The 25,662-nt window shown below is 35.7% G+C and overlaps 3 protein-coding genes across 9 annotated transcripts in view; all 3 read right to left on the bottom strand.

The window, feature by feature from the left end:
- The window catches only part of LOC107039172 (monocarboxylate transporter 12), a 25,892-nt gene extending 14,026 nt beyond the window's left edge, over positions 1 to 11,866 (bottom strand). The window contains exons 1-3 of one of the 6 annotated variants that reach the window (XM_015258659.1): positions 11,599 to 11,866; positions 4,139 to 4,563; positions 2,651 to 3,185 (exon numbers count right to left, since the gene is read on the bottom strand). In XM_015258659.1, coding sequence (XP_015114145.1) covers positions 2,651 to 2,798 — 148 coding nt within the window. In that variant the 5' untranslated portion in view covers positions 2,799 to 3,185; positions 4,139 to 4,563; positions 11,599 to 11,866. Of the gene's footprint in view, positions 1 to 2,650; positions 3,186 to 4,138; positions 4,820 to 11,598 lie in introns of those variants that run through there. The other 5 variants (XM_015258662.1, XM_015258661.2, XM_015258663.1 and 2 more) reach the window with 5 other exon arrangements.
- Positions 11,867 to 13,783: 1,917 nt separating this feature from the next.
- On the bottom strand, positions 13,784 to 18,934 carry LOC107039176 (PITH domain-containing protein CG6153). Of its 2 annotated transcripts, none has more exons than XM_015258666.1 (6): positions 18,811 to 18,934; positions 18,191 to 18,366; positions 18,044 to 18,087; positions 16,800 to 16,877; positions 16,612 to 16,716; positions 13,784 to 14,045 (listed from the first exon to the last, which is right to left on the bottom strand). In XM_015258666.1, exons 2-6 carry the CDS (start codon positions 18,359 to 18,361, stop codon positions 13,835 to 13,837), a joined length of 609 nt encoding a protein of 202 aa, XP_015114152.1. In that variant the 5' UTR covers positions 18,362 to 18,366; positions 18,811 to 18,934; the 3' UTR covers positions 13,784 to 13,834. The 2 variants fall into 2 exon arrangements, with proteins under 2 accessions (XP_015114152.1, XP_015114154.1); XM_015258668.1 differs by having other exon boundaries at positions 18,191 to 18,363.
- An 84-nt stretch (positions 18,935 to 19,018) lies between these two features.
- On the bottom strand, positions 19,019 to 24,313 carry LOC107039177 (thioredoxin reductase-like selenoprotein T homolog CG3887). Its single transcript, XM_015258669.2, has 5 exons — positions 24,008 to 24,313; positions 22,719 to 22,848; positions 22,320 to 22,518; positions 20,793 to 21,516; positions 19,019 to 20,627 (listed from the first exon to the last, which is right to left on the bottom strand). Exons 1-4 carry the CDS (start codon positions 24,145 to 24,147, stop codon positions 21,386 to 21,388), a joined length of 600 nt encoding a protein of 199 aa, XP_015114155.1. The 5' UTR covers positions 24,148 to 24,313; the 3' UTR covers positions 19,019 to 20,627; positions 20,793 to 21,385.
- Between the last annotated feature and the right edge of the window lie 1,349 nt (positions 24,314 to 25,662).

Here is a 25,662-nt window from a genome sequence, read left to right as displayed (position 1 = left end):
TTTTAATTGAGATTCAGAATGAGGTGAAAAACGTGAAAATTACAAATATCTGATTCGCTGTGGCAAATTATCTATTAGCTGTCATTTTCCATGGTGGATAACAAAACACTAATTCCTCATGGGAAGTGACAGCTAGGTATCTCAATTTTCAAAACAGTGGTATGTAGTCATCTGCCATTTTTATGTGATAAAAGTGTGATTAAAAAATTCTCCAAAATATTACAACTTTTTTCAAAGAGCCTTTTCCGTAATAAATGTCTCTGTGCAGTGTGGGAAAAGATTTACGAAATCAGTCTTCCCCCTGCATGATATTGGGTGACAGGCCGCCATTTGTCACCGTAAATCAGATACATTTTTCAATTTTTTGTTATTCAACTTATTCTGAATATAAATTGAAAATGCTCTTTGAAAAAATTAAGAATTTCTTCTACTTTTTTTTTGATTATTCATTCATAATTTTTCAAAACTTCTGCATGATGCAGGCCTCAATTGACATTTTTTTCCATCATAATTTTTTAATAAAAAATTCAATGTTTTTGCGGGAGCTTTTCATTTTATGTCTTCATTTCTTGAGGTGAAATCGTCCATCAAACAATTTATAACAGAGCTATAGACCTCCAAAGCGCCTCACCATAAACTAATGAGTCATAAAAAATAATCTCCAGTAAGAAAAAAAATACTTAAATTTTTTTTTTCAATTTTATCCATTTTTTTACCCCGAATTGATTTTGTTTGTTGGAAAGCTTTATTCATTACTTTAAGAAAAAAATATAAATCTCGTCTTTCCCTCGGCTTTTGATTTCAATTTCTAAAGAATTCCTTTACATCTCAAGAAAAAAATCTCTGCAAAAAATAATAAATAATTTGACTTTGAAATCAATTGATTTTGGCATAAATAAATTTACAAAACATCAACTTTTGACAATTCATGTTGGTAAATGAAAAAATGTGGACGCAAGTTCCCAAAAAATCTTGTAAAAAAATCTCTTTAGTTGCATAAAAAGGAGAAAAAGCTCCTCAAGCTCTGCGCATGAAAACTATTTAGAAAAATTCTGAAAGCGTGGAACCAACTCCAGAAAAAAGCCTCTTCGAGAATAATTTCATCTGCACTGAGAAAAAATATTACTTCTGCCCAGGGATCCCCATCAATATTACATTTCTGTAACATTACAAGAATTTTCCCCTTACATTACTGAAGGTTTAAAATATGTTGATTCAATTTTTCAAATGATATAATATTAATAATCTGATTTTTTACGAATAATGATGTATTTAAAATTTGTCAATATGAAACTGTACATTTACTACTAAATGAATAATTCAAATTTCTTGAAAGGGCATTTTCGATTACACAAATAATCATCAATCTTCCTACCTCAATTATTGATTGATAAAATAGTTTAAAATTTGAATATTTGAATTGATGAGGAGATACTATGAGTTTTAAAAGTCGTGGGTTATTGGAGTGAGACTTTTCATACGTTGAAGATCGATTATATAGATCTGAAAACGAATAATTAGTGCAAAAAAAATTTTTTTTTATTGTTCGTTTGCCCGAAAACGCTTAAAATGCTAAAAACAGTCCAGGACTTCCAATTTTTGAGCTACAAAAGAATTTTTTTTTTCAAAATTTTCGGAAAAATATGTGGAACAACAATTACGACCCAGTTTTTTGGAATTCGCCTCCTACACAGCTGATTTCGATTTTTTTCATATAAAAAAATTCACCATTTGTGTAAAAAAACAAAGAAAGCAAATTTAGCCATGTAAGAGACGAATTAAAAAAAAATATCTCGTAATTGTTATTCCATCCCTGCTTCTGCCAAGTAAATTTACCTGCCACAAGTAATTTTTTTCTCCGCGTGCATAAGAAAAAATCTTGTAAAATCAATGTTTGTGTGACGTGAGAGGTTTTCTACCTCCCTTAATTGAGTCACCAGTCGACTCAAAAACTATTGCTCAACTAGCTACGGTCAGAGCTCACGCGGATTTCTCTCAAGATCTAACGTGACGCGACTAGGATAGGATTTGATTAGGTATTCTTCGTATAAAACAATCGAGCACCACTGTTACATTAATAATTGAAAGTATATTGAATAGATAGGTAAAGTATAAAATCAACTGTTAAATGGGTTCAGTTTCGACGCGGATCTACTATAGATTTTTGACTAGGAGAGGACGTCCGTCCATCTTCAACTCCTGCCGTACTCTGCCCTATTCCAGAGCTTCAAAGTCGTTGCTGACCGAAAATGCTAAATAAGTGTTCTCACGGTTTTTCTAACTAACACGGCCATATGTCCATCACTGACAATGGCTAAGACAATCAAACAGCTCCATTCTGAGAAGCTGGACTCAGGTGTCACCGTGAGACTGCTTATTGAGCATTTGGGACTTTTTCTATCTAGAAAATATTAATTGAATAAAATCGACGTGTGAATATCTCCACACGTCACATTTGAAAATTCAAATTAGTAAACGAAAGATTATGAACACAATTTCCAAAAAAATTCTCTTAAAAAAATTATTTTAGTTGAAACAAAAATTAAGAAACTCAAAAAATGTAAAAATGCAAAAATTTCAAAAAATCCAATTTTCTAATTAAAAATTACGAATTAAAAATGTGACAATTATATTGAACTGTTGCACTTACTGACGATGTGTATCATGAAAGAAGCGAAGACCACAGCCCACCCCCACCCCCCATCGGGTGGTGGTGCAGGCTCGTATAAATCAACCGTTCCCTCCGGACTCTCCTTCCCCTTCTGTTTCTTCTCGGTATCCTCGAGAGCGTGTGCCATTATTCCTCTGAGAACTCGCACGTGGCACCCGGCACTCAATTCAACTCAACTCGACTCCCACGATTTTACGGGAAATAACTTTCCCAAATTCACAAGGCAAAAAAAAAACAAAAATAAAATATTCGAAACGGTAAATGATCGGGGGATCGACTCCGGGCGATGGATCCAGTGGACTAGGTACCACTGAACGACAGTTGTCTCCTGGGAGCGCACATTTCACATTATCACCGCAACTATTTGATTTTCATGTTTGAGTCCTCGTAAATCCGATATATTATCAAATCCTATTTTCTTACGTCACTTTTTGATAAAAATTCCGAGCGTTGAGTTGTCCATAATCTTCGAGATGTTAATCATATCTCTGATTAACTAATCTGTGAGGGGAAACTACAAGAAATTTTTTTTATTTCAATTTTTAATATTTAAAACAATCACTAATTAATTAATCAATTAAATGGTTAATTAATTATTCAATTAATTGGACGATAAATTTGTAAGAGGAAACTATGGGAAAGCTTATCATTTTAATTTTTAAGAATTAAAAAATTCACTAGTTAATTAATTAACTAATCTATTAGTTAATTAGCGATTTTTTTGTTTTTATCTCATGTTTCTAATTATGTTTACAGTTGATGTTTAATCACAGTTTTTTAATTAAACAAAAAAAAAGAAAAAAAACTCATTTTGTTTTCAATTTAAAATTCAGTAGTTAATTAATTAATTGACTAATTGATTAGTCAATTAGCGATTTTTTTGTTTTTATCTCATGTTTCTAATTATGTTCACCGCTGATGTTTAATCACAGTTTTTTAATTAAACAAAACAAAATGAAAAAATTATTATCAATTTTTTAAAATAAAAAATTCCCTAGTTCATTAATTAATTAATTGATCAACAATTGTTTCGTCCACTTGTTGCCGCACGCTTCTCGTATTCATCAACATCACTGACCTTAATTCAACTTTTTTTTTATTAAACAAAACGAAAGTTTGAAGAACTTTTATCTCACGTTTTCTTTAATTAAAAATTTTAATCAATATTAATTTCATCTTCTAATTATCAATGCAATAAAAAACAGAAAAACAAAAATATTAAAAATATGATATGATAGCATAATATTATTAATAAAGCTGAAATTTTGTGATTAAAAATAATAAAAGTTCAAAAATTTAGATTTTTCGTTTTTTCAATAATTAAAAAATCCACCTGTTCATTAACTAATTAATCAAGCCATTAATTTTCTCGTCCATTATTCTCATCTCCTCCCAATATTCATTATTATTTCCGAAATTTAATTACACTTTTTAAATTAAACGAAACGAAACGAAACTAAAAAATACCTCTCTTTAATTATTTAAATTTCAATCCTCAATTCACTAATGAATTTCACCAATTAATTATCGTTAAAAATATGTTGATCTGTCACTGTATCACCACTAGAATCACATTATCATCAACAAAAAGAAATTATTATTCTTCAATGAAAAAGACAAAAAGTTGAAAAATTTTGTTTCATCAATGTTCAATTTTTCACTTCAACAATTAAAACAAAACGATTAATTTATTGTCTGGAAAATTATTTCTTGGCGTCTATTAAGCTTTTCTGTCAACACTTGAAGTTTGAATGAAGACGGAGCATGATAAATTTCCACAGAACCGCGCACTCCAACTGTCTCAAGAACAACTGAGGAAATTACGTTCTCTTTCCACTGAGCATTCCTCGGGCATTTTTTTTTCTTTACTGACGGTGGTGGGAAAAAGACGTCTGTGCGCAGGAAACGCATTCAGATAACACCACACGCTGGTAGCTTACTGCTGGAACTTTGTTGTTTTATCGAAAATTGGTGGAGTTAGTTTTGGCACATTGTTATGTTTAACAAAACGTGACGGCAAAATAGATGGAAAAATGTTGGTTGATAAGTTGTTATCAGTGTTCTCAAGGCTGTTGACTCAACAGCTACTGGTTGTATCCGAGTATTCAATGTATTCGGTGGAGAAAAAGTCAAATGCACATTTCGACCTAATTATAATGTCTGAATAAAATTATTTCATCACGTGGAATTATCTCTCTGCATTATAAAAATCCCAATCGACTTCTGGTGATGGAAATTTGGTACTCGAAATTAAGACTCCAAAATTAAGGGTCATGAGGGTTAAAATAAGGGTCATGAGGGTCAGAGTAAGGGTCATGAGGGACAGAATAAGGGTCATGAGAGTCAGAGTAAGGGTTACGGGGGTCAAAATAAGGGTCATTAAGGTCAGAGTAAGGGTCATGAGTGACAGAATAAGGGTCATGAGAGTCAGAGTAAGGGTTACGGGGGTCAAAATAAGGGTCATTAAGGTCAGAGTAAGGGTCATGAGTGACAGAATAAGGGTCATGAGAGTCAGAGTAAGGGTTACGGGGGTCAAAATAAGGGTCATTAAGGTCAGAGTAAGGGTCATGAGTGACAGAATAAGGGTCATGAGAGTCAGAGTAAGGGTTACGGGGGTCAAAATAAGGGTCATTAAGGTCAGAGTAAGGGTCATGAGTGACAGAATAAGGGTCATGAGAGTCAGAGTAAGGGTTACGGGGGTCAAAATAAGGGTCATTAAGGTCAGAGTAAGGGTCATGAGTGACAGAATAAGGGTCATGAGAGTCAGAGTAAGGGTTACGGGGGTCAAAATAAGGGTCATTAAGGTCAGAGTAAGGGTCATGAGTGACAGAATAAGGGTCATGAGAGTCAGAGTAAGGGTTACGGGGGTCAAAATAAGGGTCATTAAGGTCAGAGTAAGGGTCATGAGTGACAGAATAAGGGTCATGAGAGTCAGAGTAAGGGTTACGGGGGTCAAAATAAGGGTCATTAAGGTCAGAGTAAGGGTCATGAGTGACAGAATAAGGGTCATGAGAGTCAGAGTAAGGGTTACGGGGGTCAAAATAAGGGTCATTAAGGTCAGAGTAAGGGTCATCAGAGACAGAATAAGGGTTCCCAGGGTCAGAGAAAGAATGACGAGTGTCAGAATAAGGGTCATGAGAGTCAGAGTAAGGGTTGCGGGGGTCAAAATAAGGGTCATTAAGGTCAGAGTAAGGGTCATGAGGGAGAGAATAAGGGTCATGAGAGTCAGAGTAAGGGTTGCGGGGGTCAAAATAAGGGTCATTAAGGTCAGAGTAAGGGTCATGAGGGAGAGAATAAGGGTCATGAGAGTCAGAGTAAGGGTTGCGGGGGTCAAAATAAGGGTCATTAAGGTCAGAGTAAGGGTCATGAGGGAGAGAATAAGGGTCATGAGAGTCAGAGTAAGGGTTGCGGGGGTCAAAATAAGGGTCATTAAGGTCAGAGTAAGGGTCATGAGGGAGAGAATAAGGGTCATGAGAGTCAGAGTAAGGGTTGCGGGGGTCAAAATAAGGGTCATTAAGGTCAGAGTAAGGGTCATGAGGGAGAGAATAAGGGTCACCAGGGTCAGAAAAGAATGGCGAGCGTCAAAATAAGGGTCATAAAGGTCAGAGTAAGGTTCATGATGGACAGAATAAGGGTCATCAGGGTCAAAGAAAGAATGGAGAGCGTCAGAATAAGGGTCACAAGGGTCAGATAAGGGTAATAAGAGTCAGAATTAGGGCCACGATGATCAAAATAAGGGTCATTAAGGTCAGAATAAGGGTCCAGAGGGTCAGAATAAGGATCAGGAGCGTCAGAATATGAATCACAAGGGTCAGATAAGCGTCATGAGAGTCAGATTAAGGGTCACAAGGGTCAAAATAAGGGTGACGAGGGTTATAATGAGAGTCAGATTAAAGATCCAAGTAAGTGGCACAAGGGTCAGATTAAGGATCACAAAGGTCCGATTAAGGGTGAAAATAAGGGTCATGGGGTTAGAAACTAAGGGTCACGAGGGGCATACATCAGACAAATAAATAAATAAAACCATCAAAAAATCATTTTCCTTTCAGAATTCAATATAATCAATTTATCCACTTTTTCGAGAATAAAAAATCCAGAAATCAAAACTATCGTTGAAAAACTTTTCCAATTTTTGAAACGGAAAAAACTGAATTAAGAAGTCGCATTTTTTAAATCTCGCCTCAACATTTTGTTCCAAAAAAAATGCAAAAAAATGTTTTTTTCTAAAATTTCTGCAATTAAATTTTTCAAAGTTTCCTTCAATAAAAAAATTGTGAAACAGTAAAATCGGCTCGTTATCAGCGACTCCGTCGTTTCCAGCGCTATTTTCCTCTACAATTCACCTTTCGTGACTAAAAAAAAACTCTCGTGACTTCACGGAAGCCTCTCATTAAACATTGACCCATAAGTTTGAAAACCTCGGAATTGCAACCATGGGATTGACTCACTGCATAAACGAGGGACCCATACCACTGTGAAAATACTGCAGTGGCTTTTGAAAAAGCTACCAAGGGTCACACGCACGATCGTTTCAACAGAACACGACGAGAAGGGTGAATACTGGATTATTCGAGTCTCTTCCCTCAACTTTGTCGTTGAAAAATAATGACCCCCGAGTGCTTTCAGTATCGCCTACTCGACAATCCTAAAATCTTATCAAAGACCCTCCCCCTCTCTCTCCCCCGCCCCTTCCACCCTCTTAGAACCCGCAAAACCCATAAAACTTCAATTTTTAACGACCGTAAAGTCCACTTCGCCCAGTTTTTCTCGTAAATCTCGAAAACCGCTGAAGCAAACCAAACGCAACTGCTTTCATTGTGAAGCCGGGGAAATTTCCTCTCCAAAATCCTAGTCATGAACCCGTTTTGCCCCAGGGGTATGTTGAACAGCGTTAAAGGGTGACCCGATTTTTTTCCCCCGGAAAAATTTCCCCGTCAAAATTCCCCTGGAAATTTTTTCCCTTGGAAAAAAATTCTTCGCCTAAATATTTCCCCGGAATATTTTCCCCCGAAAAATTTCCATGAATTTTTTCCCCGAATAATTTCCCAATGATGATTTATTTGTGATGGATGCAATTTACGAATGACAAATTAATTCGGATTATGTGAGGAAATTGTTTTGTACCCTTGACTAAATAGTCAATCATAAATAAAATACGTTACCACAAAAAATATTTATTTATCAATAATTGATAATAATTAATTTAATTATTATTAATTATTAATTAATAATAATTAAATTAATTATTATTAATTATTTACGTAATTTATGTATGATTGAAAAAGTTGTATTGAATGCAGATTGTTTTCTGTGTGTCAGACAATTTTTTGGAGAATGATTGTTGTGCAATATTATTTCATTAATAAATTGGGATTTGGTTAAATGAGGATGTTTTTTTGATTTTATGTGATTGAGTTGTGGTTCATCGATTATGGGGGAAAATTGAATTAAAAAATTTGATTTTTTTGTCATGTGTTTTTACCAATTGAGAGATACAATAAATTGAGTTGATAGTGGTAATGTGTGTATGTGTAATCGTCATTTGAATCCGTAAGGGGAATTAAGGGTGCCAAGTGAATTTGACGATGAAAATTGACATTCACCAACAAAGTTATAATTTTTTTTTAAATAGTATTAGACAGATGGTGAACATCGATGACAATTTTAAAATTTTAGAACTTATGGATATCGAGAAATTAAATAAACAAAATCAGTCTTATGCACGGCCTCTTATGGAGTTTTGATTAAATTGAACGTTTCAACCCCCTAGGAACTCAAGAAAAATTTGAAAAAATTTGAAGATATGGGGAATGATGTGTTCAATGTGATGGCGACAAAAAACAATGGGGTACCGGGGTGAATAAGAGAGATATTTCAACCCGCCGTACCCATTTGATCCCATGCTTTCTCGAGGTTCGTCACGCGAAATAGAGGATTTTCCGCATTCATTTTCTCCATGTCTAGTTCTGGTTGCGGGTTTGAAATTTCGTCGGATGGATAAATACATATTTCTCCAATAAAAAAAAATAATAAAAAAAGTTCAATTCAAGGAAGAAATGTCACAACTTTGATACTACAATAAGATGTAAATTATATTATATATATACTTTCTTTTTTTTCTATTGACAGCTGTATAAATTTGTTTCGCGCTTAAATAAAAAAAAAAATAAAAAAAAATATTTCTCCAATGATGGAGAAAAATTTTTTTGAATCTTTTTTCAAATTCACTTGGCACTCTTAATTCCGGGAATTTATTTCCGAGGGGATTTTTTTCCCGGGGGGATATTTTTCCGGAGGAATTTTTTCGGAGGGAAAAAATCCGGAAACTGCGTTAAAGTAACGTTTTCCATGCCAAAAAGGGTTTTCGCGGTTTTTCTAAGATATTGCGGGGCAAAACGGGTCAATGACCATGTTTTTGGATCGGAAATTTTTCAGGCTCTCCAATGAAACTATTTTCACGCGGCTAGCACTCTCCGGCCCGGAGATATTCGCAAAAACAGACAAGATTGATTTTTTGAATTCAAGAAATTTCTTAAATATAAGAATTTTGGTTTTTGTTTTGAGAGAATTGGTTTATTTTTGAGGAAAATGAATGGAAAATAGTGGAAGAAGTGCCGAGGGATGATTCCATGAGCCGATAAACATTACGATGAGATGCTTTGGATTTATTTATAGATAATTCAGTTTATAGAACAGACCAATAGAGTACGTGTTGGCAATTGCAACAAAGAAAATGCTAAACACAAAGTGCAGAATGTCCTCGGGAAAATGAACGCGGTGTATTTCACTTTCACGTCACAATTCCGATGAAATGTTAACGACCTACATTGCAGTTGATCTTTGGCCCGAGGAAAATAACTGGGTGATAACTTATTTCTTTTGTGGAATGCAACAAAAATTAGGAAATACAGTTTTGATAAAAAAAATTCCTTTGATAGGTGATAAAAAATCAAGCCTTGTCTTCTGTTGATGACTAACTGCGTTCGTTATGTTTGTGTCGAACATAGAATTTTTTTCCAATTTTTTCATTCTTTAATGATGTTTGCAATTCGTTAAAAAAATTATTGTAAAATTCGTTGTATTTGGTTTTCGTTATTTATCTCGTTATCGAGTGAGTTTAGAGCGAAATGTCATAAGATATTTTTTGCAGACAATTAAATGTTCGACAAAGAATGTCTTGTGACGTTTTGTTCTAAACCCACTCATTACCTAGATAATTAAACGTTAATCCGAGATAATTGAACGTTGAGAAATTCTGAGACCTTTTGTTGATGACTAATTGAGTTAATTCTCTGTTTAAAAAATGATTTATTGACTTATTGATTTTGAAATGTTCTGGGACGATTAGGCACGCACGAAATTGAACAAAAAAATTTAATTAAAGAATTTATTGAAGTTGGGGGGCTATTTCGAGTCATTATCTCAGCCTTAATGGAACTTCTTTCAACATTTTTATCGCTTTGGGAGTTGGGAGGAGAAATGGATTAAAGCGTTTGCGTTTGGGAAAGTGCATGGGACAGACTCCGGTTGTATTAATTGATCCAGATAGTCTTAATGTCTCATATTAATGACGTTCAATCAGTGGTTATTTTTTACCCTCGAATGATGTTCACAATTCATTAAAAAAATTATCTCATCAATTTTCACGAATAAAATTTCGTTGTTCATTGTATTTCGTTTTCGTTAATTATCTCGTTATTGAGTAATTTTAGAGCGAAATGTCATAACATACTTTTTGCAGAGAATTAAATTTTCGATAAAAAATGTCTTGTGACGTTTTGTTCTAAATTGACTCATCACCTACATAATTAAGGATTAATCTAATTGAACATTAATGGGGCAAAGTTAAACGGTTGTGAATTCCATTCAAACTGGAAAATTGAGTTGTTAATAAGTTGAACGAATTTTCCACTAGAGTTGAAGCACTCGTTGTTGATAATTGAGTCACGCCAGACCTTTGATAGTCGTCCAAGTGTAATTAAAACAGCAATGCATTTCGCCTCCAGCGCTGGCCGCTATCGACACTTGCGACATACGCTGATTATTCAAATCACCTTTGAATCCCGTTCCGAAGGCTTGAAAATGAAACAATGAACGTCCCGACAAGCTCAGTTGAGTCATTAGCCCCGTGACGGGATAATCTCATTGACGAATTATTTTCACGTAATTAATTCTCGTATCAACGAGTAACAAAGCATTCAAAATAATATTTTTGATGCATATTATTGCTTAAATATCGAAATAAAAAAATCCCTGACGTGTTTTCACTGACGAAAATTAATGAAATAATTTTATAGTCCCTTAATAATTCGTTTTAACAGTAATAAAAAGTTTTAAAAGAAAAAAAACGCACATTATTCCACTAAACGTTTTGCAAACGTTAGTTAAGGTTCAATTAAGGGGGTAATGAGTCGGTTTGGGAGAAAACATCAGAGGAGATTTTTTATTGGAAATTTAATTCTCTGAAAAAAATTTCTTATCACATTTTCCTCTAAAACCCTTCATTGCCGAGATAAACACCGAAAATAAACATCGGAATAGATTCAAAATTTCTCCAGTAATCGCTAAACGTTTTCCAGACGTCGAGAAATGCTTAATTATCTTGGTAATGGGTGAGTTTAGGACAAATGTCAATCAACATTTTTTGTTGGAAATTCAATTCTCTACAAAAAATTTTTTATCACATTTTCCTCTAAAATCCGTCATTACCGAGATAAACACCAAAAACTGGGTTTAAAAAAAAATAAAACGAAAAAAATCATTCTAAATTCGTCTCATCCCCGATTTCCTCCGCAAAACTTCCGTAAAAAAACCAAAACCAAAAACTCTCCAGAGAACTTCTCCAATCATCGATAAAACATCAATTTTCGTTAAACCATCAAGATTCGTATCTCGAATTCCGAAGATGAAAACTGTTTTCTCATTACCAATGCCCGCGTTAAAACCACATTTTATCACCGTCCACCGGCACAACACGTGGTGTCACCACTGATAAATGCCTCAAAAGCATATTAATCCCGCATAAACACTTGCACTACTGACAACCCATCAAAAAAATCAATCAACAGTCGAAAAAAAATCGAAAAACCGAAAAATCGCGCTCTCCGCACGCGTTCCGCCGTTTGATGATGAGCCACTACTTCAAATCGTCGCGCAGACGCATTGAGGTGTGCCCTTCCGTTCCTCCGCGAAAACTGTCTCGACCCCGTGTGAATAGTAAAAGCCGAGACGGGGTGATATCAATGCTTGCGATGAGGGGAGGAGGCGCAACAGGGGAGGGGTTAAACGCGCGAAGGCCCGCCGATGCCTTTGTTGGCACACGAGTGCTTCATTTACTATGCAAAGAAACTGAAGTCTTGAGTCAATGACGAGAACGTCAGTTCTTCATTTTTCAAATTCATTTTTTCTGCTCATTTGCAATTTTTCAATTTTTTGTCAATTTTTTAAATTGTTTACTTCATTTTTTCTATTTATTTTTTTAATTTTTCACTTCTTTGTTTATTTTTTACTTCATTTTTTATTGTTTACTTTATTTTGTTTACTTTTTCTACTAATGGTTTAATTGTTTAAACATTTTTATTAATTTATTTTTTATTGTTTACTTCGTTTTTTCCATTCATTTTTTCTTGTTCACTTCATATTGTTTATTTTTTTTTTGTTACTATCTGATAGAGGAAGATCGCTGATATGCATTCTCATGTTTTGGGAAGTCTTTTTATTTGATTGTCAAGGTATCGCAGTCCATCGACTCCAAACACGAGTACACGATTCATCGTGTCTCATCTCCTTCCTAAAATAACGAGTCGACGATAATAGAACTAGGTGGAATGAACTGTCAGCAAAACCCAATGCACTTTTACCCCAAATAACACTTTCATCACGAATATCATTTCCAAATACTTAATACTTGGAACGTAATATCCGAACTCCATAAAAAATTGTGAGAAATCCTCTGAAAACAAGTTTTCAACGTGGGAAAGGTGAAAGTAGTGAATATTATAGTTTAAGGGTCAAACAGCCTTGGGGGTCAGACGGAAGAGGCGAACAAAGTGATGAGAAGAATCAAATTTTCTTAAAGGTCACATGAGAGCGAGAGGTGAGAGGGTCAAAAGAATCAAAATTATGCCACGAAATCAGGGTTTGAGGTTTTCCTGAAACTGTCTTCACTTCGACCTTCAAAAGTACTTTTTACAGTACTTTAACCTTCAAAAGTACTTTGACAGTACTTTTGTCTTGAAAATTACTTCCCTAGTACTTAAGCATCCAAAGCAAATTTTGCACCGCTTTGATCCACAAAATTGCATTCATAGTACTTTGACTTCCAAAGTCCGTGTTGTAGTACTTTGACCCGCAAAATTACTTCCACACTAGAAGTACATTAATAGTGCTTCGTCGGCCAAAGTACCTTTTGTAGTATTTTGTCCCTCAAAATCACCTCTATAGTACTTTGACACTCTAAATGACATTTGCAGTACTTTGTCATCCAAAAGTACTTTAACGCGTTCCTGCCTTCAAAAGTATATTTGGTGATACTTCGACCTCCAAAAGTACTTTACATCATTGCAGCACCCAAAAGTACACATGTAATTTTAACGCTCAAAGTACTTTTATAGTACTTTGGAATTCATGAGTACCTTTTATAGTACTCTGTATCCCTAAGGTACATTTTCTAGTACTTTGGAATATAGATGTTGCCTTTAGAGTACTCAAAACCCCCAAAGTACATTTTATAGTACTTTGCTATTCAAATCATCTACAAGTAGTACTTTATGGTACATATGACTTTGACTTGTCTTCTGGGTCGAACGGGTTACAGAAAAATTAATCGAAAGCATCATTTGACCCTCAAATTCAAACGTCTTCAAGGGTCGTTTGACCCTCAGAACTACTTGACCCTTCATCATTTTTTTGAGTAGTAGAATTAAAAAACAAAGGTATCTGAATTTTGCTCTAGATTCATTTTTAGCTGCCGTTCCACTTGGCAAAATGTTATCAATGTCATGAAAATTGTCTTCAAATATTCCCATTAATTTTATAATTTACCTGGCTATCCCTAAGGTTTCCCAAACGCACCCCCCGTCCCCAGAAAAAATCATAGAAAATTTTTTTTAAACGTAAAAAATCAGTTTATTGACATCTCCTTCTCTTCACAATTCTCCCCAATCATTGAACCTCTCGACTGAAATTGTTAAGGTCCTTGAGAGCATTGTCAGAGCCCATGGGGAAGGCCTCGTAGTTGCAGATGGTGACCCCATGCCTGTGTCCAGGTGTCCACTCACCCTTGAGCCCAATGTAATCGATCCTAGTGGTCTCAGCTCCTGAATTTCCAACGAAATGCAGACTCAGATGGTGGACTGACGAGAACTTGACGACCCTGCGTCATTACCACGAGTCATTACCATCAATTATCGGGTAAAGACTAATTCTGATGTGTCGTGATGATTATTTTTTGTCCCAGAAATATTTTTTAAAGCGATGTGACGAGAGGTTTCAGGTTTGAAGTGGCGAAAATGAGAGATGAATAGGGTGAGGGGATGGAGCAAAATTGAAATTTAGCAAAATTGAAGAATTTTTTCCGTTTTTAGTTGAGGGTCAAATGGTTTTGGAGGTCAAACGACCTTCAGTGACCTTCGGGGCTGCGGGTCAAATGGCTGTAAGGGTCAGCGGATAATCAAGGACGTTTGGAATTGAGAGTTAAATTGTCTTGAGGGGAAAATGACCCTTGCAGACGTGTAGATTTAAGGGTCAAACGACCCTCAAAGATCTTTAACGCCATTTGACCCTTAAATTTACACCTCTTCAAATGACGTTAAACGTCCTTAAGGGTCCTCTGACCCTTACGTTCATTTGACGTTTAATTCTAAACGTCCGGAGATCATTCAAGGGTCGTTTGACCCTCGAGACCATTTGACCCTCAACTAAAAAAAAGATTTCTTGAATTGCACTAGGTAGTCGATTTTTCTTGTACTTCATTTTGCCCCACTATTTCAGAATCAAAGTTTTGAGGGTCAAACGACCTTTAATGACGTTCTGAGTTGAGGGTCAAATGGTCTTAAGGGTCAAAAAATCCTTAACAACGTTTACCATTAAGTGTCAAATAGTCTTCCGGGGGAACGGGTTAGAGCCGAGGGATTAAAAAGGGTCATTTGACCCTTAACTCATAAAGATTTCAAAGCCCATTTGACCCTCACGTCCATTTGACCCTCAACTAAAAAACAAAAAATAGTTTTAGGAGTTATGCTAGGTAATCGTTTTTCATGGGACTTCATTTTGTCTCGCTGTTTCAGGATTGAAAAGTTTTGAGGGTCAAACGACCTTCAAGGACATTCGCAGTTGAGGGTCAAAAGGCCTTAATAGTCAAACAGCCCTTAAGAACGTTTACGATTAAGGTCAAATGGTATCAGGGGATTAAACAGATTAGAGTAATAAAAAAGGGTCATTTGACCCTTAACTCTAGACGTCTTCAAGGGTCAGTTGACCCTTAATTCTAGACGTTTTCAAGGGTCATTTGACCCTTATTTCTAAACGTCTTCAAGGGTCATTTGACCCTTACGTGAACTTGACCCTTAACTAAAAAAAAAGTTCTTTACAAAAAAACCCTAACATTATCCCCTGAACACAGCTCCATCTCTTTTTCCACTAGCTCGTTCTAACCAGTTGAGTAAGTGGTCGCGTGTGTCGACATGTTTTTATTCCTCGTCTCCACGTGGGCGCGTGGGCGTCATCACGACGCCCACGCGCACGTGTCATCCGAGAATTATTTATACTGCCGTCGAAACGCGTAGATTATTGCACCCCAGAGAGAGTTATGAATATCAATTTCAGCGAATTGAACAATCTCTTTTTACTGGGTCTTCATAACTCCCACACTTCGTATGACATTTCGACTCATCCGATTTCATTTCAAAGCCCGGAAAATTCCCCATCAATTCATACTACCAACAACCGGTTTTGCCCCGGTGGACAATTGAATTTTTTTTATAAATAAATATAGCTATTGTTGCTAATAAATTAGCAACAGACTTCCAAATGGGTTCTTTTTTTTTAATTCTTATTTCACTATTCTCTCCTTTTATTTTTTCATGTCATAGTACTGTCATCAATTGAAATGTCATCAAAATTTTGCAGAGTATTTCGTTCTGTCAAATAATTCTCCATTCAGACCCTCTCAAGACTCGAATTCGTTTTCAGTCCGGGATTAATCAAGGTTTAATCAGTGTATAGCCGGTATTTAATCAGGGTTTATTCAGGATTTAGCCAGAGTTTAACCCAGGTTCTGTCAGAAGTTAGTCGGGACCATGAATCAATATGAATAAGTATTCAACATAATAGACTGCTACCTGAGTTTAATAGAGATAGTGATTTTTATATAAAAAACTCATGACGGTATTGTGTAACTTGATAAGCAATGATGCTGTTCTCACCATTTTTCAACTTGATTAAGAAACCATTGAAATATACTTTTCAAGCCCTGATTTAATTGCTATTACTGATGATTCTTTCAGTAATCATGAAAAAACCCATTTTCTATTTCAAATCGCATAAACAATGTGCTGTAACTCAACAACCAATTGTGCGACCCCCATCATATCCTGATAGAATCAAGAGGGTATTGTTATCAATTTTTTAAGCCATCACTAATTCCATTTTGATGAGAATTTTTTGAGTAATCGTTGAAAAATCAATTTTTGGAAAAATATCAATTTTCTCGAATCTATGAAAAATTGAATTTTAATTGGTGTCAATGAATAGAGAGTTTATTGAAGTATAAAAATCGCATATTCGGACTTTGTAAAATCTCAGAATTTAAAAGAATGTGAGATCTCTTCTAAAAGAATTTCCACAGCAATTGTAATTTCACCAATGGATTTAGGATTTATGAGGCTGCCTGCCTTGGCATAAAAACAGGTGAAGGATTCAAATGTGAATCGTGAACTCACTTGATTGGGTACTCGTGCACTCCGTGATCGTCCTTTACGAGTTCAAACTCCTGATCTGGAGTGATGCCTACGTCGTCGAAGGTCATATGCTCTTTATTTTTGAACCTTGAATGAAACATCATTAATTGAACTCAATGATCATTTCCCATTGATTGAAACGAATTATTTAATTTATTGGAAATACTCACAATTTGACTTTTGCCGGGTGAGAGCCCTCAGGACCACCGATTATTATTATCCCTTTCAATTTCACATTTCCTGTGAATCTGAAAACAGGGAGAATGAAGTGGATCAATTAAAAGTTAATTTATGACTCGATAAATTGATAAATTGTATCAAATAATAACCGAAGACTTGAAAAATTCCGTAATTGACTCAATAAAGAATTTAATTAATACAAAAATAAAATTCATTTGAGAATAGAATGAATCATTTGAAAACCCCTCATTACCAGGATAATTTCACATTTCACATAAGATTATAAATTATCCTGAATAATCAATGAAATAGGGGCATGAAGAAATGAAAGAGAAAAGAGTGCGATACGTAAGTGACTGCATGTGTGATGCAAAAAGGCAATAATCAAAGACTTGGAAAATTCATTAATCGATTCAATAAAAATTCAATTGATACAAAAATAAAATTTATCTGGGAATAAAATGAATAATTAGTCATTTTATATGAATGATATGAGTCTATATATTCAGTCTCACTCGTTAACAGGTGATTTTAGGAAGAAATATAAGAATGAGACCCTTTTTGTAGAGAATTTAATTCCCAACAAAGAATGTCTCTCAGCATTCTCTTCTGAAAGCCCTCATTACCAGGATAATTTCACATTCAACATAAGATTATAAATTTTCCTGAATAATCAATGAAATAAGGGCATGAAGAAATGAAAGAGAAAAGAGTGCGATACGTGAGTGACTGCATGTGTGAGGCAAAAAAGGCAATGAATCAGATCAGAAAGACCAAATAGAGACGATAGGTTTGAGATTGAGTTTATGGAACTGAGGTGTGATATGACAAGTGTTTGGAGCGAGTGACTGTTTGTAAAATAATAATGTTTATGCTAGATGGAGGTTTTGGGTGATGCGTGTGGCCTGGGTGACGGAATGCAAGAGATTATTGTGGCTGACAAAGAGTATGGAGAATGAGTGTAGCTGCGAGGGAGAGAGTGCTAGGTAACGAAGAAAGTAATTAGAGTATGCTGAGATGAGAGAGTTTGGGAATGAGTCAGTGTTCGATGAGGAGAGCTAGAGACAAGATCGAGAGCAATTATCATCATTATCGATGCACAAAGTCTGTGTGATTCTCATCCCTGTGACTTTATACTTCATCCAGTTGTATTTCCAATCGCGTTCAACCATATTTGTCATCAAACCAATGAGCACATTGTATTCAATTCAACTCGACCCTTGAAAATACTTACGGAATATTGAAAAGGAGTTCATCATCGACGTCACTCTCCACGAACTGCAACAAAAAAAAAAGTGATAAAACCTAAAAAATGAAATTAATTCTAAACAAACGTTTGGAGATCTTTGTTGGATAAATGAAGATAGAAATAAGGAATTACCTTGTCGTGGTTCAGACGCTCCTCCCAAGGCTTGAAGACTTTGATCCCAGCTCCATCCTCAGACTCGTTGAGGCACTCAGCCCCAGTCGTATCAATTTTCTCGAACAAATTGTACTGAACCCCTAGTTCTGCTGTAGAATGAGAGCTTCCACAGTTGCACTGATGCTCCATCTCTTCTAGAAACAACAAAAACCTTCAACTCCAACAACTCCACCAATTACTATTGTTCAATTATCTCGGCAATAACGGGTCTGACGAAAAAACATGAAAAAACATTTTTCATAGAAAATTTAACGATCTAAAAAAAAGATCTTCTGATGTTTTCCTCTAAACTCACTAGTTCCTGAGATATTTCCGAAAATAGGTGTGAAAAATCGCTCCACAGAATTTTTTGTAATTCATAGTTGTTCAGACGATTACTCCAATTGTTTACTCAAATAATAAACAGAAAGAATATGTTTGAAGGTAATTATCGTTTTGAAATGATGCATTAAATGTTCAAAAATACGTCTGTTGTTCTAAAACTGCAGAATCATCTGAGACGAAAAGGTTAAACTCTGAATGAGAATCTTTGAAATCGCCGGATTGTTGCTAATTATTTCGGAATTTCTGTTTTTCACCTTCTGAGGGTCTGACTGGACTCCAGGGGCAGTTACTATCAATTATTTGTGGACAATTCCACGCTTATGACGAAGTTTCTGGCCGCAGAACGTTTTTTTTTACGCTTTTGACAGTGTTACGAGACTCAGGCGCCATCTGAAGCCAAAAAAATCAACTTCTCGGTTTGAAAAGATGAAATAATGAGAGAGAAGAAATGAAGAATCGAAATCAATTTGCAATTTTCAATTTTTTTATTGTTATTATTATTTATTGTAAACAAAATTCAGTTGTACAATTTTTGAGACATTGAATTAATTATTAACAACTAAATAAGAGAATTAATTTATCCACAACACCCTCTTAAAATTACAAATTAAATCTCGGATTCTGTAATGTCAAGGTAATTTCAACGTTCATGTATTTTTTGTTCTCATTTGATCAACAAAGTGGTAAAATTGTTCGAGTGAAACGTGATGTCTTGTTGGGGGTGAATTTATCTCGGTAATGGGTGGACTTACGACAAAATGCGATTCGACATTTTTTGTTGTTTGTTAAATTCTGGACATATATGATTTATGACATTTTTTTGTAAACCTACTCATTAGTGAGATAATTCAACAATTAACAATTGAGAATGAAGTCGAGTGAAGCATGGCTACTTGGGGCAGGTCAGGAATTTTCTTTGTTCTAAGTTGAGGGTCAAGTGGTCGTGAGGATCAAATGACTCTTAAGACGTTGAAGGTCAAATGGTTTCAAGGGTCAAATGACCCTCCAAATCATTTTTGACCCTCAAAACCATTTGGTTCTTTCAGTCGAGGGTTAACTGGTTTTGAGGGTCAAACCCTTAAGAAGTTGAAGGTCAAATTGTCTTAAGGGCAAATTATCTTAAAGGTATGCTATCTAAACACCCTGATTTAATTCACTCGACCGTCAGGACCATCTGACCCTCATAAGGTTTTTTAACCCATTTGAGGTTTTTAAGGGTTGCTCGACCTTCAACTCCAAACGTTCGTAAAGATTTTTTGACCCTCAAAACCATTCGATTTCTAATTGAGGGTTAACTGGTCTTGAGGGTCAATTGACCCATAAGAAGTTGAAGGTCAAATTGTCTTAGGGTTCAAATGACCCTATCTAATCGCCCTGCTTGACCCTCAACTCCAAATGTTCTTAAAGATTTTCTGACCTTCTAAACGATTTGATTTTTGGTTGAAGGTCACCTGGTCTTGATGGTCAGACGACCCCTGAGTAGATGAGGGTCAAATGACCTTCATTGACCCCTTGACAACGGCTATTTGACACTCAATTCCAAACGTCCTTAACTCTTAAGTGGTCACGTTTTTCTAGCATCTCACTCTACAGTGACGCCCTATAGGTTCCGTATGGTTTGGCGGGGATTCCCTCACGATGCGACCCCTTGAGGGTTAAGAGTCCTTTGACCCTTAAAATCATTTGGTCCTGTTGAAGGTCAAATGGTTCTAAGGGTCACACTCAAAGACCTATAGAATTAAAAACAACCCTTAATGATGTTCGGGACTGAGGGTCAAATGGTCAAACGACCCTTGAGGACATTCAGAGTCGAGGGGCAAATGAACTGAGGACCTGTAGGATTGAGGGTCAAATGACCCTCTCTGACCCCTTGACAAGGGCTGTTTGACCCTCAATTCCAAGCGTCCTTAAGGGTCGTTTGACCCTTATTTGATCTTGAAACTGTTAGGGTCAAATGATTCCCACGGTCAAACTCAAAGAGCTTGATTTTTGGGGCTGAGGGTGAAATGATCAAACGACCCTTAAGAATGTTTGGAGTTGAAGGTCAAATTATCTTAAGGAGCACATGAACCTTGAAGACATGTAGGATTGAGGGTCAAATGACCCTCTCTGACCCCTTGACAAGGGCTGTTTGACCCTCAAAACCATTCGATTTCTAATTGAGAGTTAACTGGCCTTGAGGGTCAATTGACCCATAAGAAGTTGAAGGTCAAATTATCTTAAGGAGCAAATGAACCTTGAAGACATGTAGGATTGAGGGTCAAATGACCCTCTCTGACCCCTTGACAAGGGCTGTTTGACCCTCAAAACCATTTAGCCCTCAACTCCAGCCTTCTCAAGGGTCATTCAACCCTCAACTAAAAACAGAAAAAATTCCCTGAGTCATCTAAATAGTAGAGAATTAAATTCTCAAAAAAAAATGCCCTTGGCATTTTCGTCTAACTGTTCCACCAGTTCTCACAACCTCAATAAAAATCCCCTCCCCCCCCACAAATTCCTGTTCACCATGAGGTACTTGACAATTGTCACCAGTTCATATTTACACCATTTGGTATTAACCAGTCGAGCCTCGACTGTAGCTGCACAAACCATATATACATAACATGACAATACACCTATTCATCTCCCATTTGACATTGAAAAATTAATAAGCCTGAAAACAGTGTCGCAACTGACGACGCGTGGTCGACAGACTCATGTCTTCAGGGAAAAGGAACTAATGCACTTTTATCTGGATATTTTCCGCTTGATTGATACAATCAATCAGTCGCAATAAAAATGTTTATTTCTCTCAATTAATTCATTAAAAAAATCATCACTCTGCATTTATTATTTGGTGAACGACATCTCCAGGGATTCCCGGTCTGGGAAGAGCATTTGAATGTGGTTGTCGATTATTTGGAACAGCTCTGGAGGCTGGGGCACTCTTCCTGTTTCCAATTTCGACCAGACTGGAACATCTGGACAGTTAGAAAACCAGAATAAATTGGAAAATTGTTTTTAAAAAATATTAAAATTATTAAGGGTTGGAATAATATTTTTTTAGATATTTGCAGAAATGAAAAAAAAATTGTCAATATTTTTTTGATGATTTTATCATTTGTTTTCAATTATTTTTAATTCAATAATTTCTCATTTTGACTAGACTCAAACATCTGGACATTTGGAAAACCAAAATAAATTAAAAAATCGCTTTAAAAAAATATTAAAATTATTAAGGGTTGAAATAATATTTTTTAAATATTTGCAGAAATGAAAAAAAAATTGTCAATATTTTTTTGATGATTTTATCATTTGTTTTCAATTATTTTTAATTCAATAATTTCCTATTTCGACCAGACTGGAACATCTGGACATTTAGAAAACCAGAATAAATTGGAAAATTGTCTTAAAAAATTATTAAAATTATTAAGGGTTGAAATAATATTTTTTAGACATTTGTAGAAATGAAAAAAAATGGTCAACATTTTCTTGATAATTTTTATCGTTCATTTTTAATTTTTTTTCGAAATAAATAAATTAAATTTGTTTGATAAAATTGAATGTTATCATTTAAAAAAATTATTGACGCGTGGAAATGATAATAATGTGTACAATAATTGTTTAAAAATGGAGAAAGACGTGAAAACCTTTTTTTTGTGTAAAAAGTAGATTTGGTGTTGATTTTTTTATTTTTTTTCTCTTGATTTTCATTTTTTTAAAGACAAACAATGTGAATAGAAATGTTTTTAGAGGTTTGGGGTATCGAATAAAGTGTACGAACCATTAAAATGAATTTCAAAAGCTCCAGAGGATATCAATTGTCCCTCGATGGCATTGCAAACAAAGAAAATCATAATGCAGGCGTAAAATTTGTTGTTGAGGCACCACTCCCACCAGAAGGGCTGCTGCTGCTGGCCCAGCCATTGAGTTATGTTTATGCCGGATATTATGAGGAGAATAATAAGGATTTTCGCAGTTCCCTATGAAGATATAACAGAAAAAACAATTATTATGAACATTTCTTCGCTGGAATAGTGAAGTCTCACATTTTAGTGCAGACTATTTTGTGAATATCTTGGAAACTAAGAGGTTTAGTGCAAAATGTCCCTCAATAAATCTCGATAAACCCCTTCTCTTCAAAGATATTTCCCAATCAGGATGAAAAATTCAGTGGAATTACCAAAAATTTAGCGAGTAACATGTTATAACCCGGAGGATCATAATTTTCTCCATAAATCTGAAGCTCTGGATATTTCTGTCTTAAGATACTGGCGTACTCCTCGAAAACTCTCTTGTATCCACAGGAGTAGCTGAAAAAACAATTCCAAGATTAATAAACAAATCAGTCCTTTGCTGGAACAGGAAAAGTCAATTTCACTTTAGAACAGATCAGTTTTTGTCGATTATCTGGGAATCCAAGAAAGATATCGAAATTTTTGTGGGAACCTCTTTTACGGAGCTGAGTGAGATCTACAAAAATGGTCCTCATCAAAATTTCGATATCTCCCTTCAATTCCGAGATATTCTCCAAAAACTGATTGTCTCGCTGGTTCACTCCACCGAGTCAATGATTCATTTTTTTATGACAGTTTTTGATGAATGTCTTCGAATCTATGGGAGATGACGGAATTTTCGTGAGGACCTTTTCCGTAGGGCTGAGGGAAATCTACAAAAAATGTCATTATCAAAATCTTGATATCTCCCTTAGATCAAGAGATATTCATCAAAAAATCATCCTGAATTGATTCTTCATTTTCTAATTCAGGAATATGGAAGCAATGTTGGAGCAATGCGGTGTGCAAACATGAACTGCTATGCTCTCATGCTCTCTGATGATCCTCTGAGCTGGACGACACCCTGGACCTGTGAAAAATGCGACCAAAAGGTTTCATCCCGCCAGGTGAAGCATAAAAAAATCTTTCAGTCTCCTCTCTTCGATCTTACGATTGCGGATTATTTTCACGTATTGTTCTTCAACTTTTGCTTTGATTTCTGTTCTGAAGATTAAGGCAATAATCTCGGGAATTGGCTCCGTCATAAATACGTATCTGTACGAATTCCCTCGAGACATTCTCAAATTCGTGAGGGGAGAATTGAAAGGTCTCGTTCCAGAGATGAATAGCTCGATGTTACAAATGAAGTATCGAATTGTCTCGTATTTCGGGAGAACTGAAGGACTTCATTTCACAGGTATCAAGACCCCAAACATATCAGACAACTCAAGAAGAACATGAAGTAATGCAATTATTTTATACATCACAAATCAACTTGAATTGAAAAAATTTCTATCCAACAAATATCACTCAATTCATTATCTCTCCACCAAATCAATCATCAAAAACCATTAGAAGACCCCATTCTGCCCCCTCCCACCAGAACTTAACCTAAGAAAGAAAGGAAACCCCTAAAATTTCATTTTCACCAAAACAAGCTCAAGAATTCACCCCAAAATTCGAAATGAGCACTCACCAATAGAAGAACTTGATGGTGGGTCCAGTTTTGGACCCGAATTTCGTCAGAGATATCTCCTCATCATCTCCAACCACCACCTTGGTTCCAACGAAGCAGACAATCAACAAGACCCCCAGACTCAGCCTCAAGGACCCCATGACCCCCCAAAAAATCTAAAAAAAATACTGAACACTTCCCCAACAGCAATCGCACATCCGACCTTGTTCTCCTACCCTCTCGGCGAAGATTCGACTATTTTCCCCGTGAACACAAGCCCAATGTTCATATCATCGAGAAATATTCCACTGATTGTGGATTTCCAGTGTTGCCAGGTGTCACACTGCGCGCATTTGCCGGTCGTGATCAGTGTTATGTGTGATGTCTTGACGCTGATTTTGATGGTTGGTAGCAATGATCAGCCATCTTTGTCCGCGATATTCAAATTAATATAAAAATTTAATTAAATAACGTAAAATCTTTAAATACTGAGAAAAGTCGAGAATGAAAGGACAATGAACAGGGGACGAAAAACAACTTCGCAGGCGTGAGAAAAACCGTTGCCGGAAATAATAAATGTCAAGTACTTGAGTTTACTTCGTAAATTTACAGCTCTCCAAAATTCCTCAAAACAATACTTTTCTTGAAATTCTGAAATATAGAGAGAAAATAAACTCGACGGTTACGGTCGTAAAATTGTTAAGTCTCGGTTCTGAGATATTTAGAAAGTCTCTCTGATTCACGTGTTCCACACGTGTTGAGTGTTGAGTTCTCCTTTGTTCATTGTATCGCGGAGCTGAAGGGCCTGAGACCCCTCAAGAGGGAATACTGTTGACGTCACACGCTCCCCTTTCTCCCTCTTTCGCTTCCCGATTTCTCTTTTAAGTTACCCCTCTTCCCTTTACTCCGGGCCAAGATTGCGCGCGCAACTTTTGGTCTAGTGGGGGTGTATGGACCCAACCCTTAGATTTTTAGTTTAAGTTAGAGACAGTCCCATCGTGGCTGTTGTTCCGACAACTGTTCCAGCTTCTCTCTTCGATTAGTTTTTCTTAAAGTTTTCCATAAAAGTTTTATCAAGTGTATTTGTCTACCAAAGATTTCAAGTTTAAATTAGAAGTTTGAAATAAATAGTGTTAATGTGCTCTCCTAAGCACTAGTGTTTTGATTTATTCTGGAATACACCTTCAACCCATTTATTCAAAAAATGAACGAGTCAACATCGATGGAGTCCTCATCAGAGGTTTAGCGGCTAACGGATCCACATTTCGAAGTTTGGCGCTCGTTATTTCAAAAAGGCGCCACTGTCCTCCTAGTAACATTGATAGGACATAACAATTACCGATTTGGTGACTTTGTCACTAATCTGGTGTTTTTAGATAACAAGATCTTGCGCACGCTCTCGCGCGCGCTGATCTATTCATTTTTTGAAATGAAGAAATGGAATTCATTGAATTTCATTTTCTCATGAATACCTTATAAATATTGATAATGAATCAAAGAGAATTCGACTAATGATTGAAGTGAATAGCGAAGTAGAGTAAAAGAATCTATAAAGAATTTTTCATTTTCAATTAATTATCTTCAATTTTTTTAAATGATCGGTCTCCATAAAAGGACAGAATTTATTAATTTCACCGATGATATATATATAGCGAATTGGTAAACTAGGATAAGTG

The sequence above is a fragment of the Diachasma alloeum genome, unplaced genomic scaffold (genome assembly GCF_001412515.2).
Source record: "Diachasma alloeum isolate Michigan unplaced genomic scaffold, Dall2.0 Dall_scaffold_00294, whole genome shotgun sequence".
Lineage (NCBI taxonomy): Eukaryota > Metazoa > Arthropoda > Insecta > Hymenoptera > Braconidae > Diachasma > Diachasma alloeum.
Note: the sequence above shows the minus strand (reverse complement) of the source record. Positions and strands in the feature narration are given on the sequence as shown.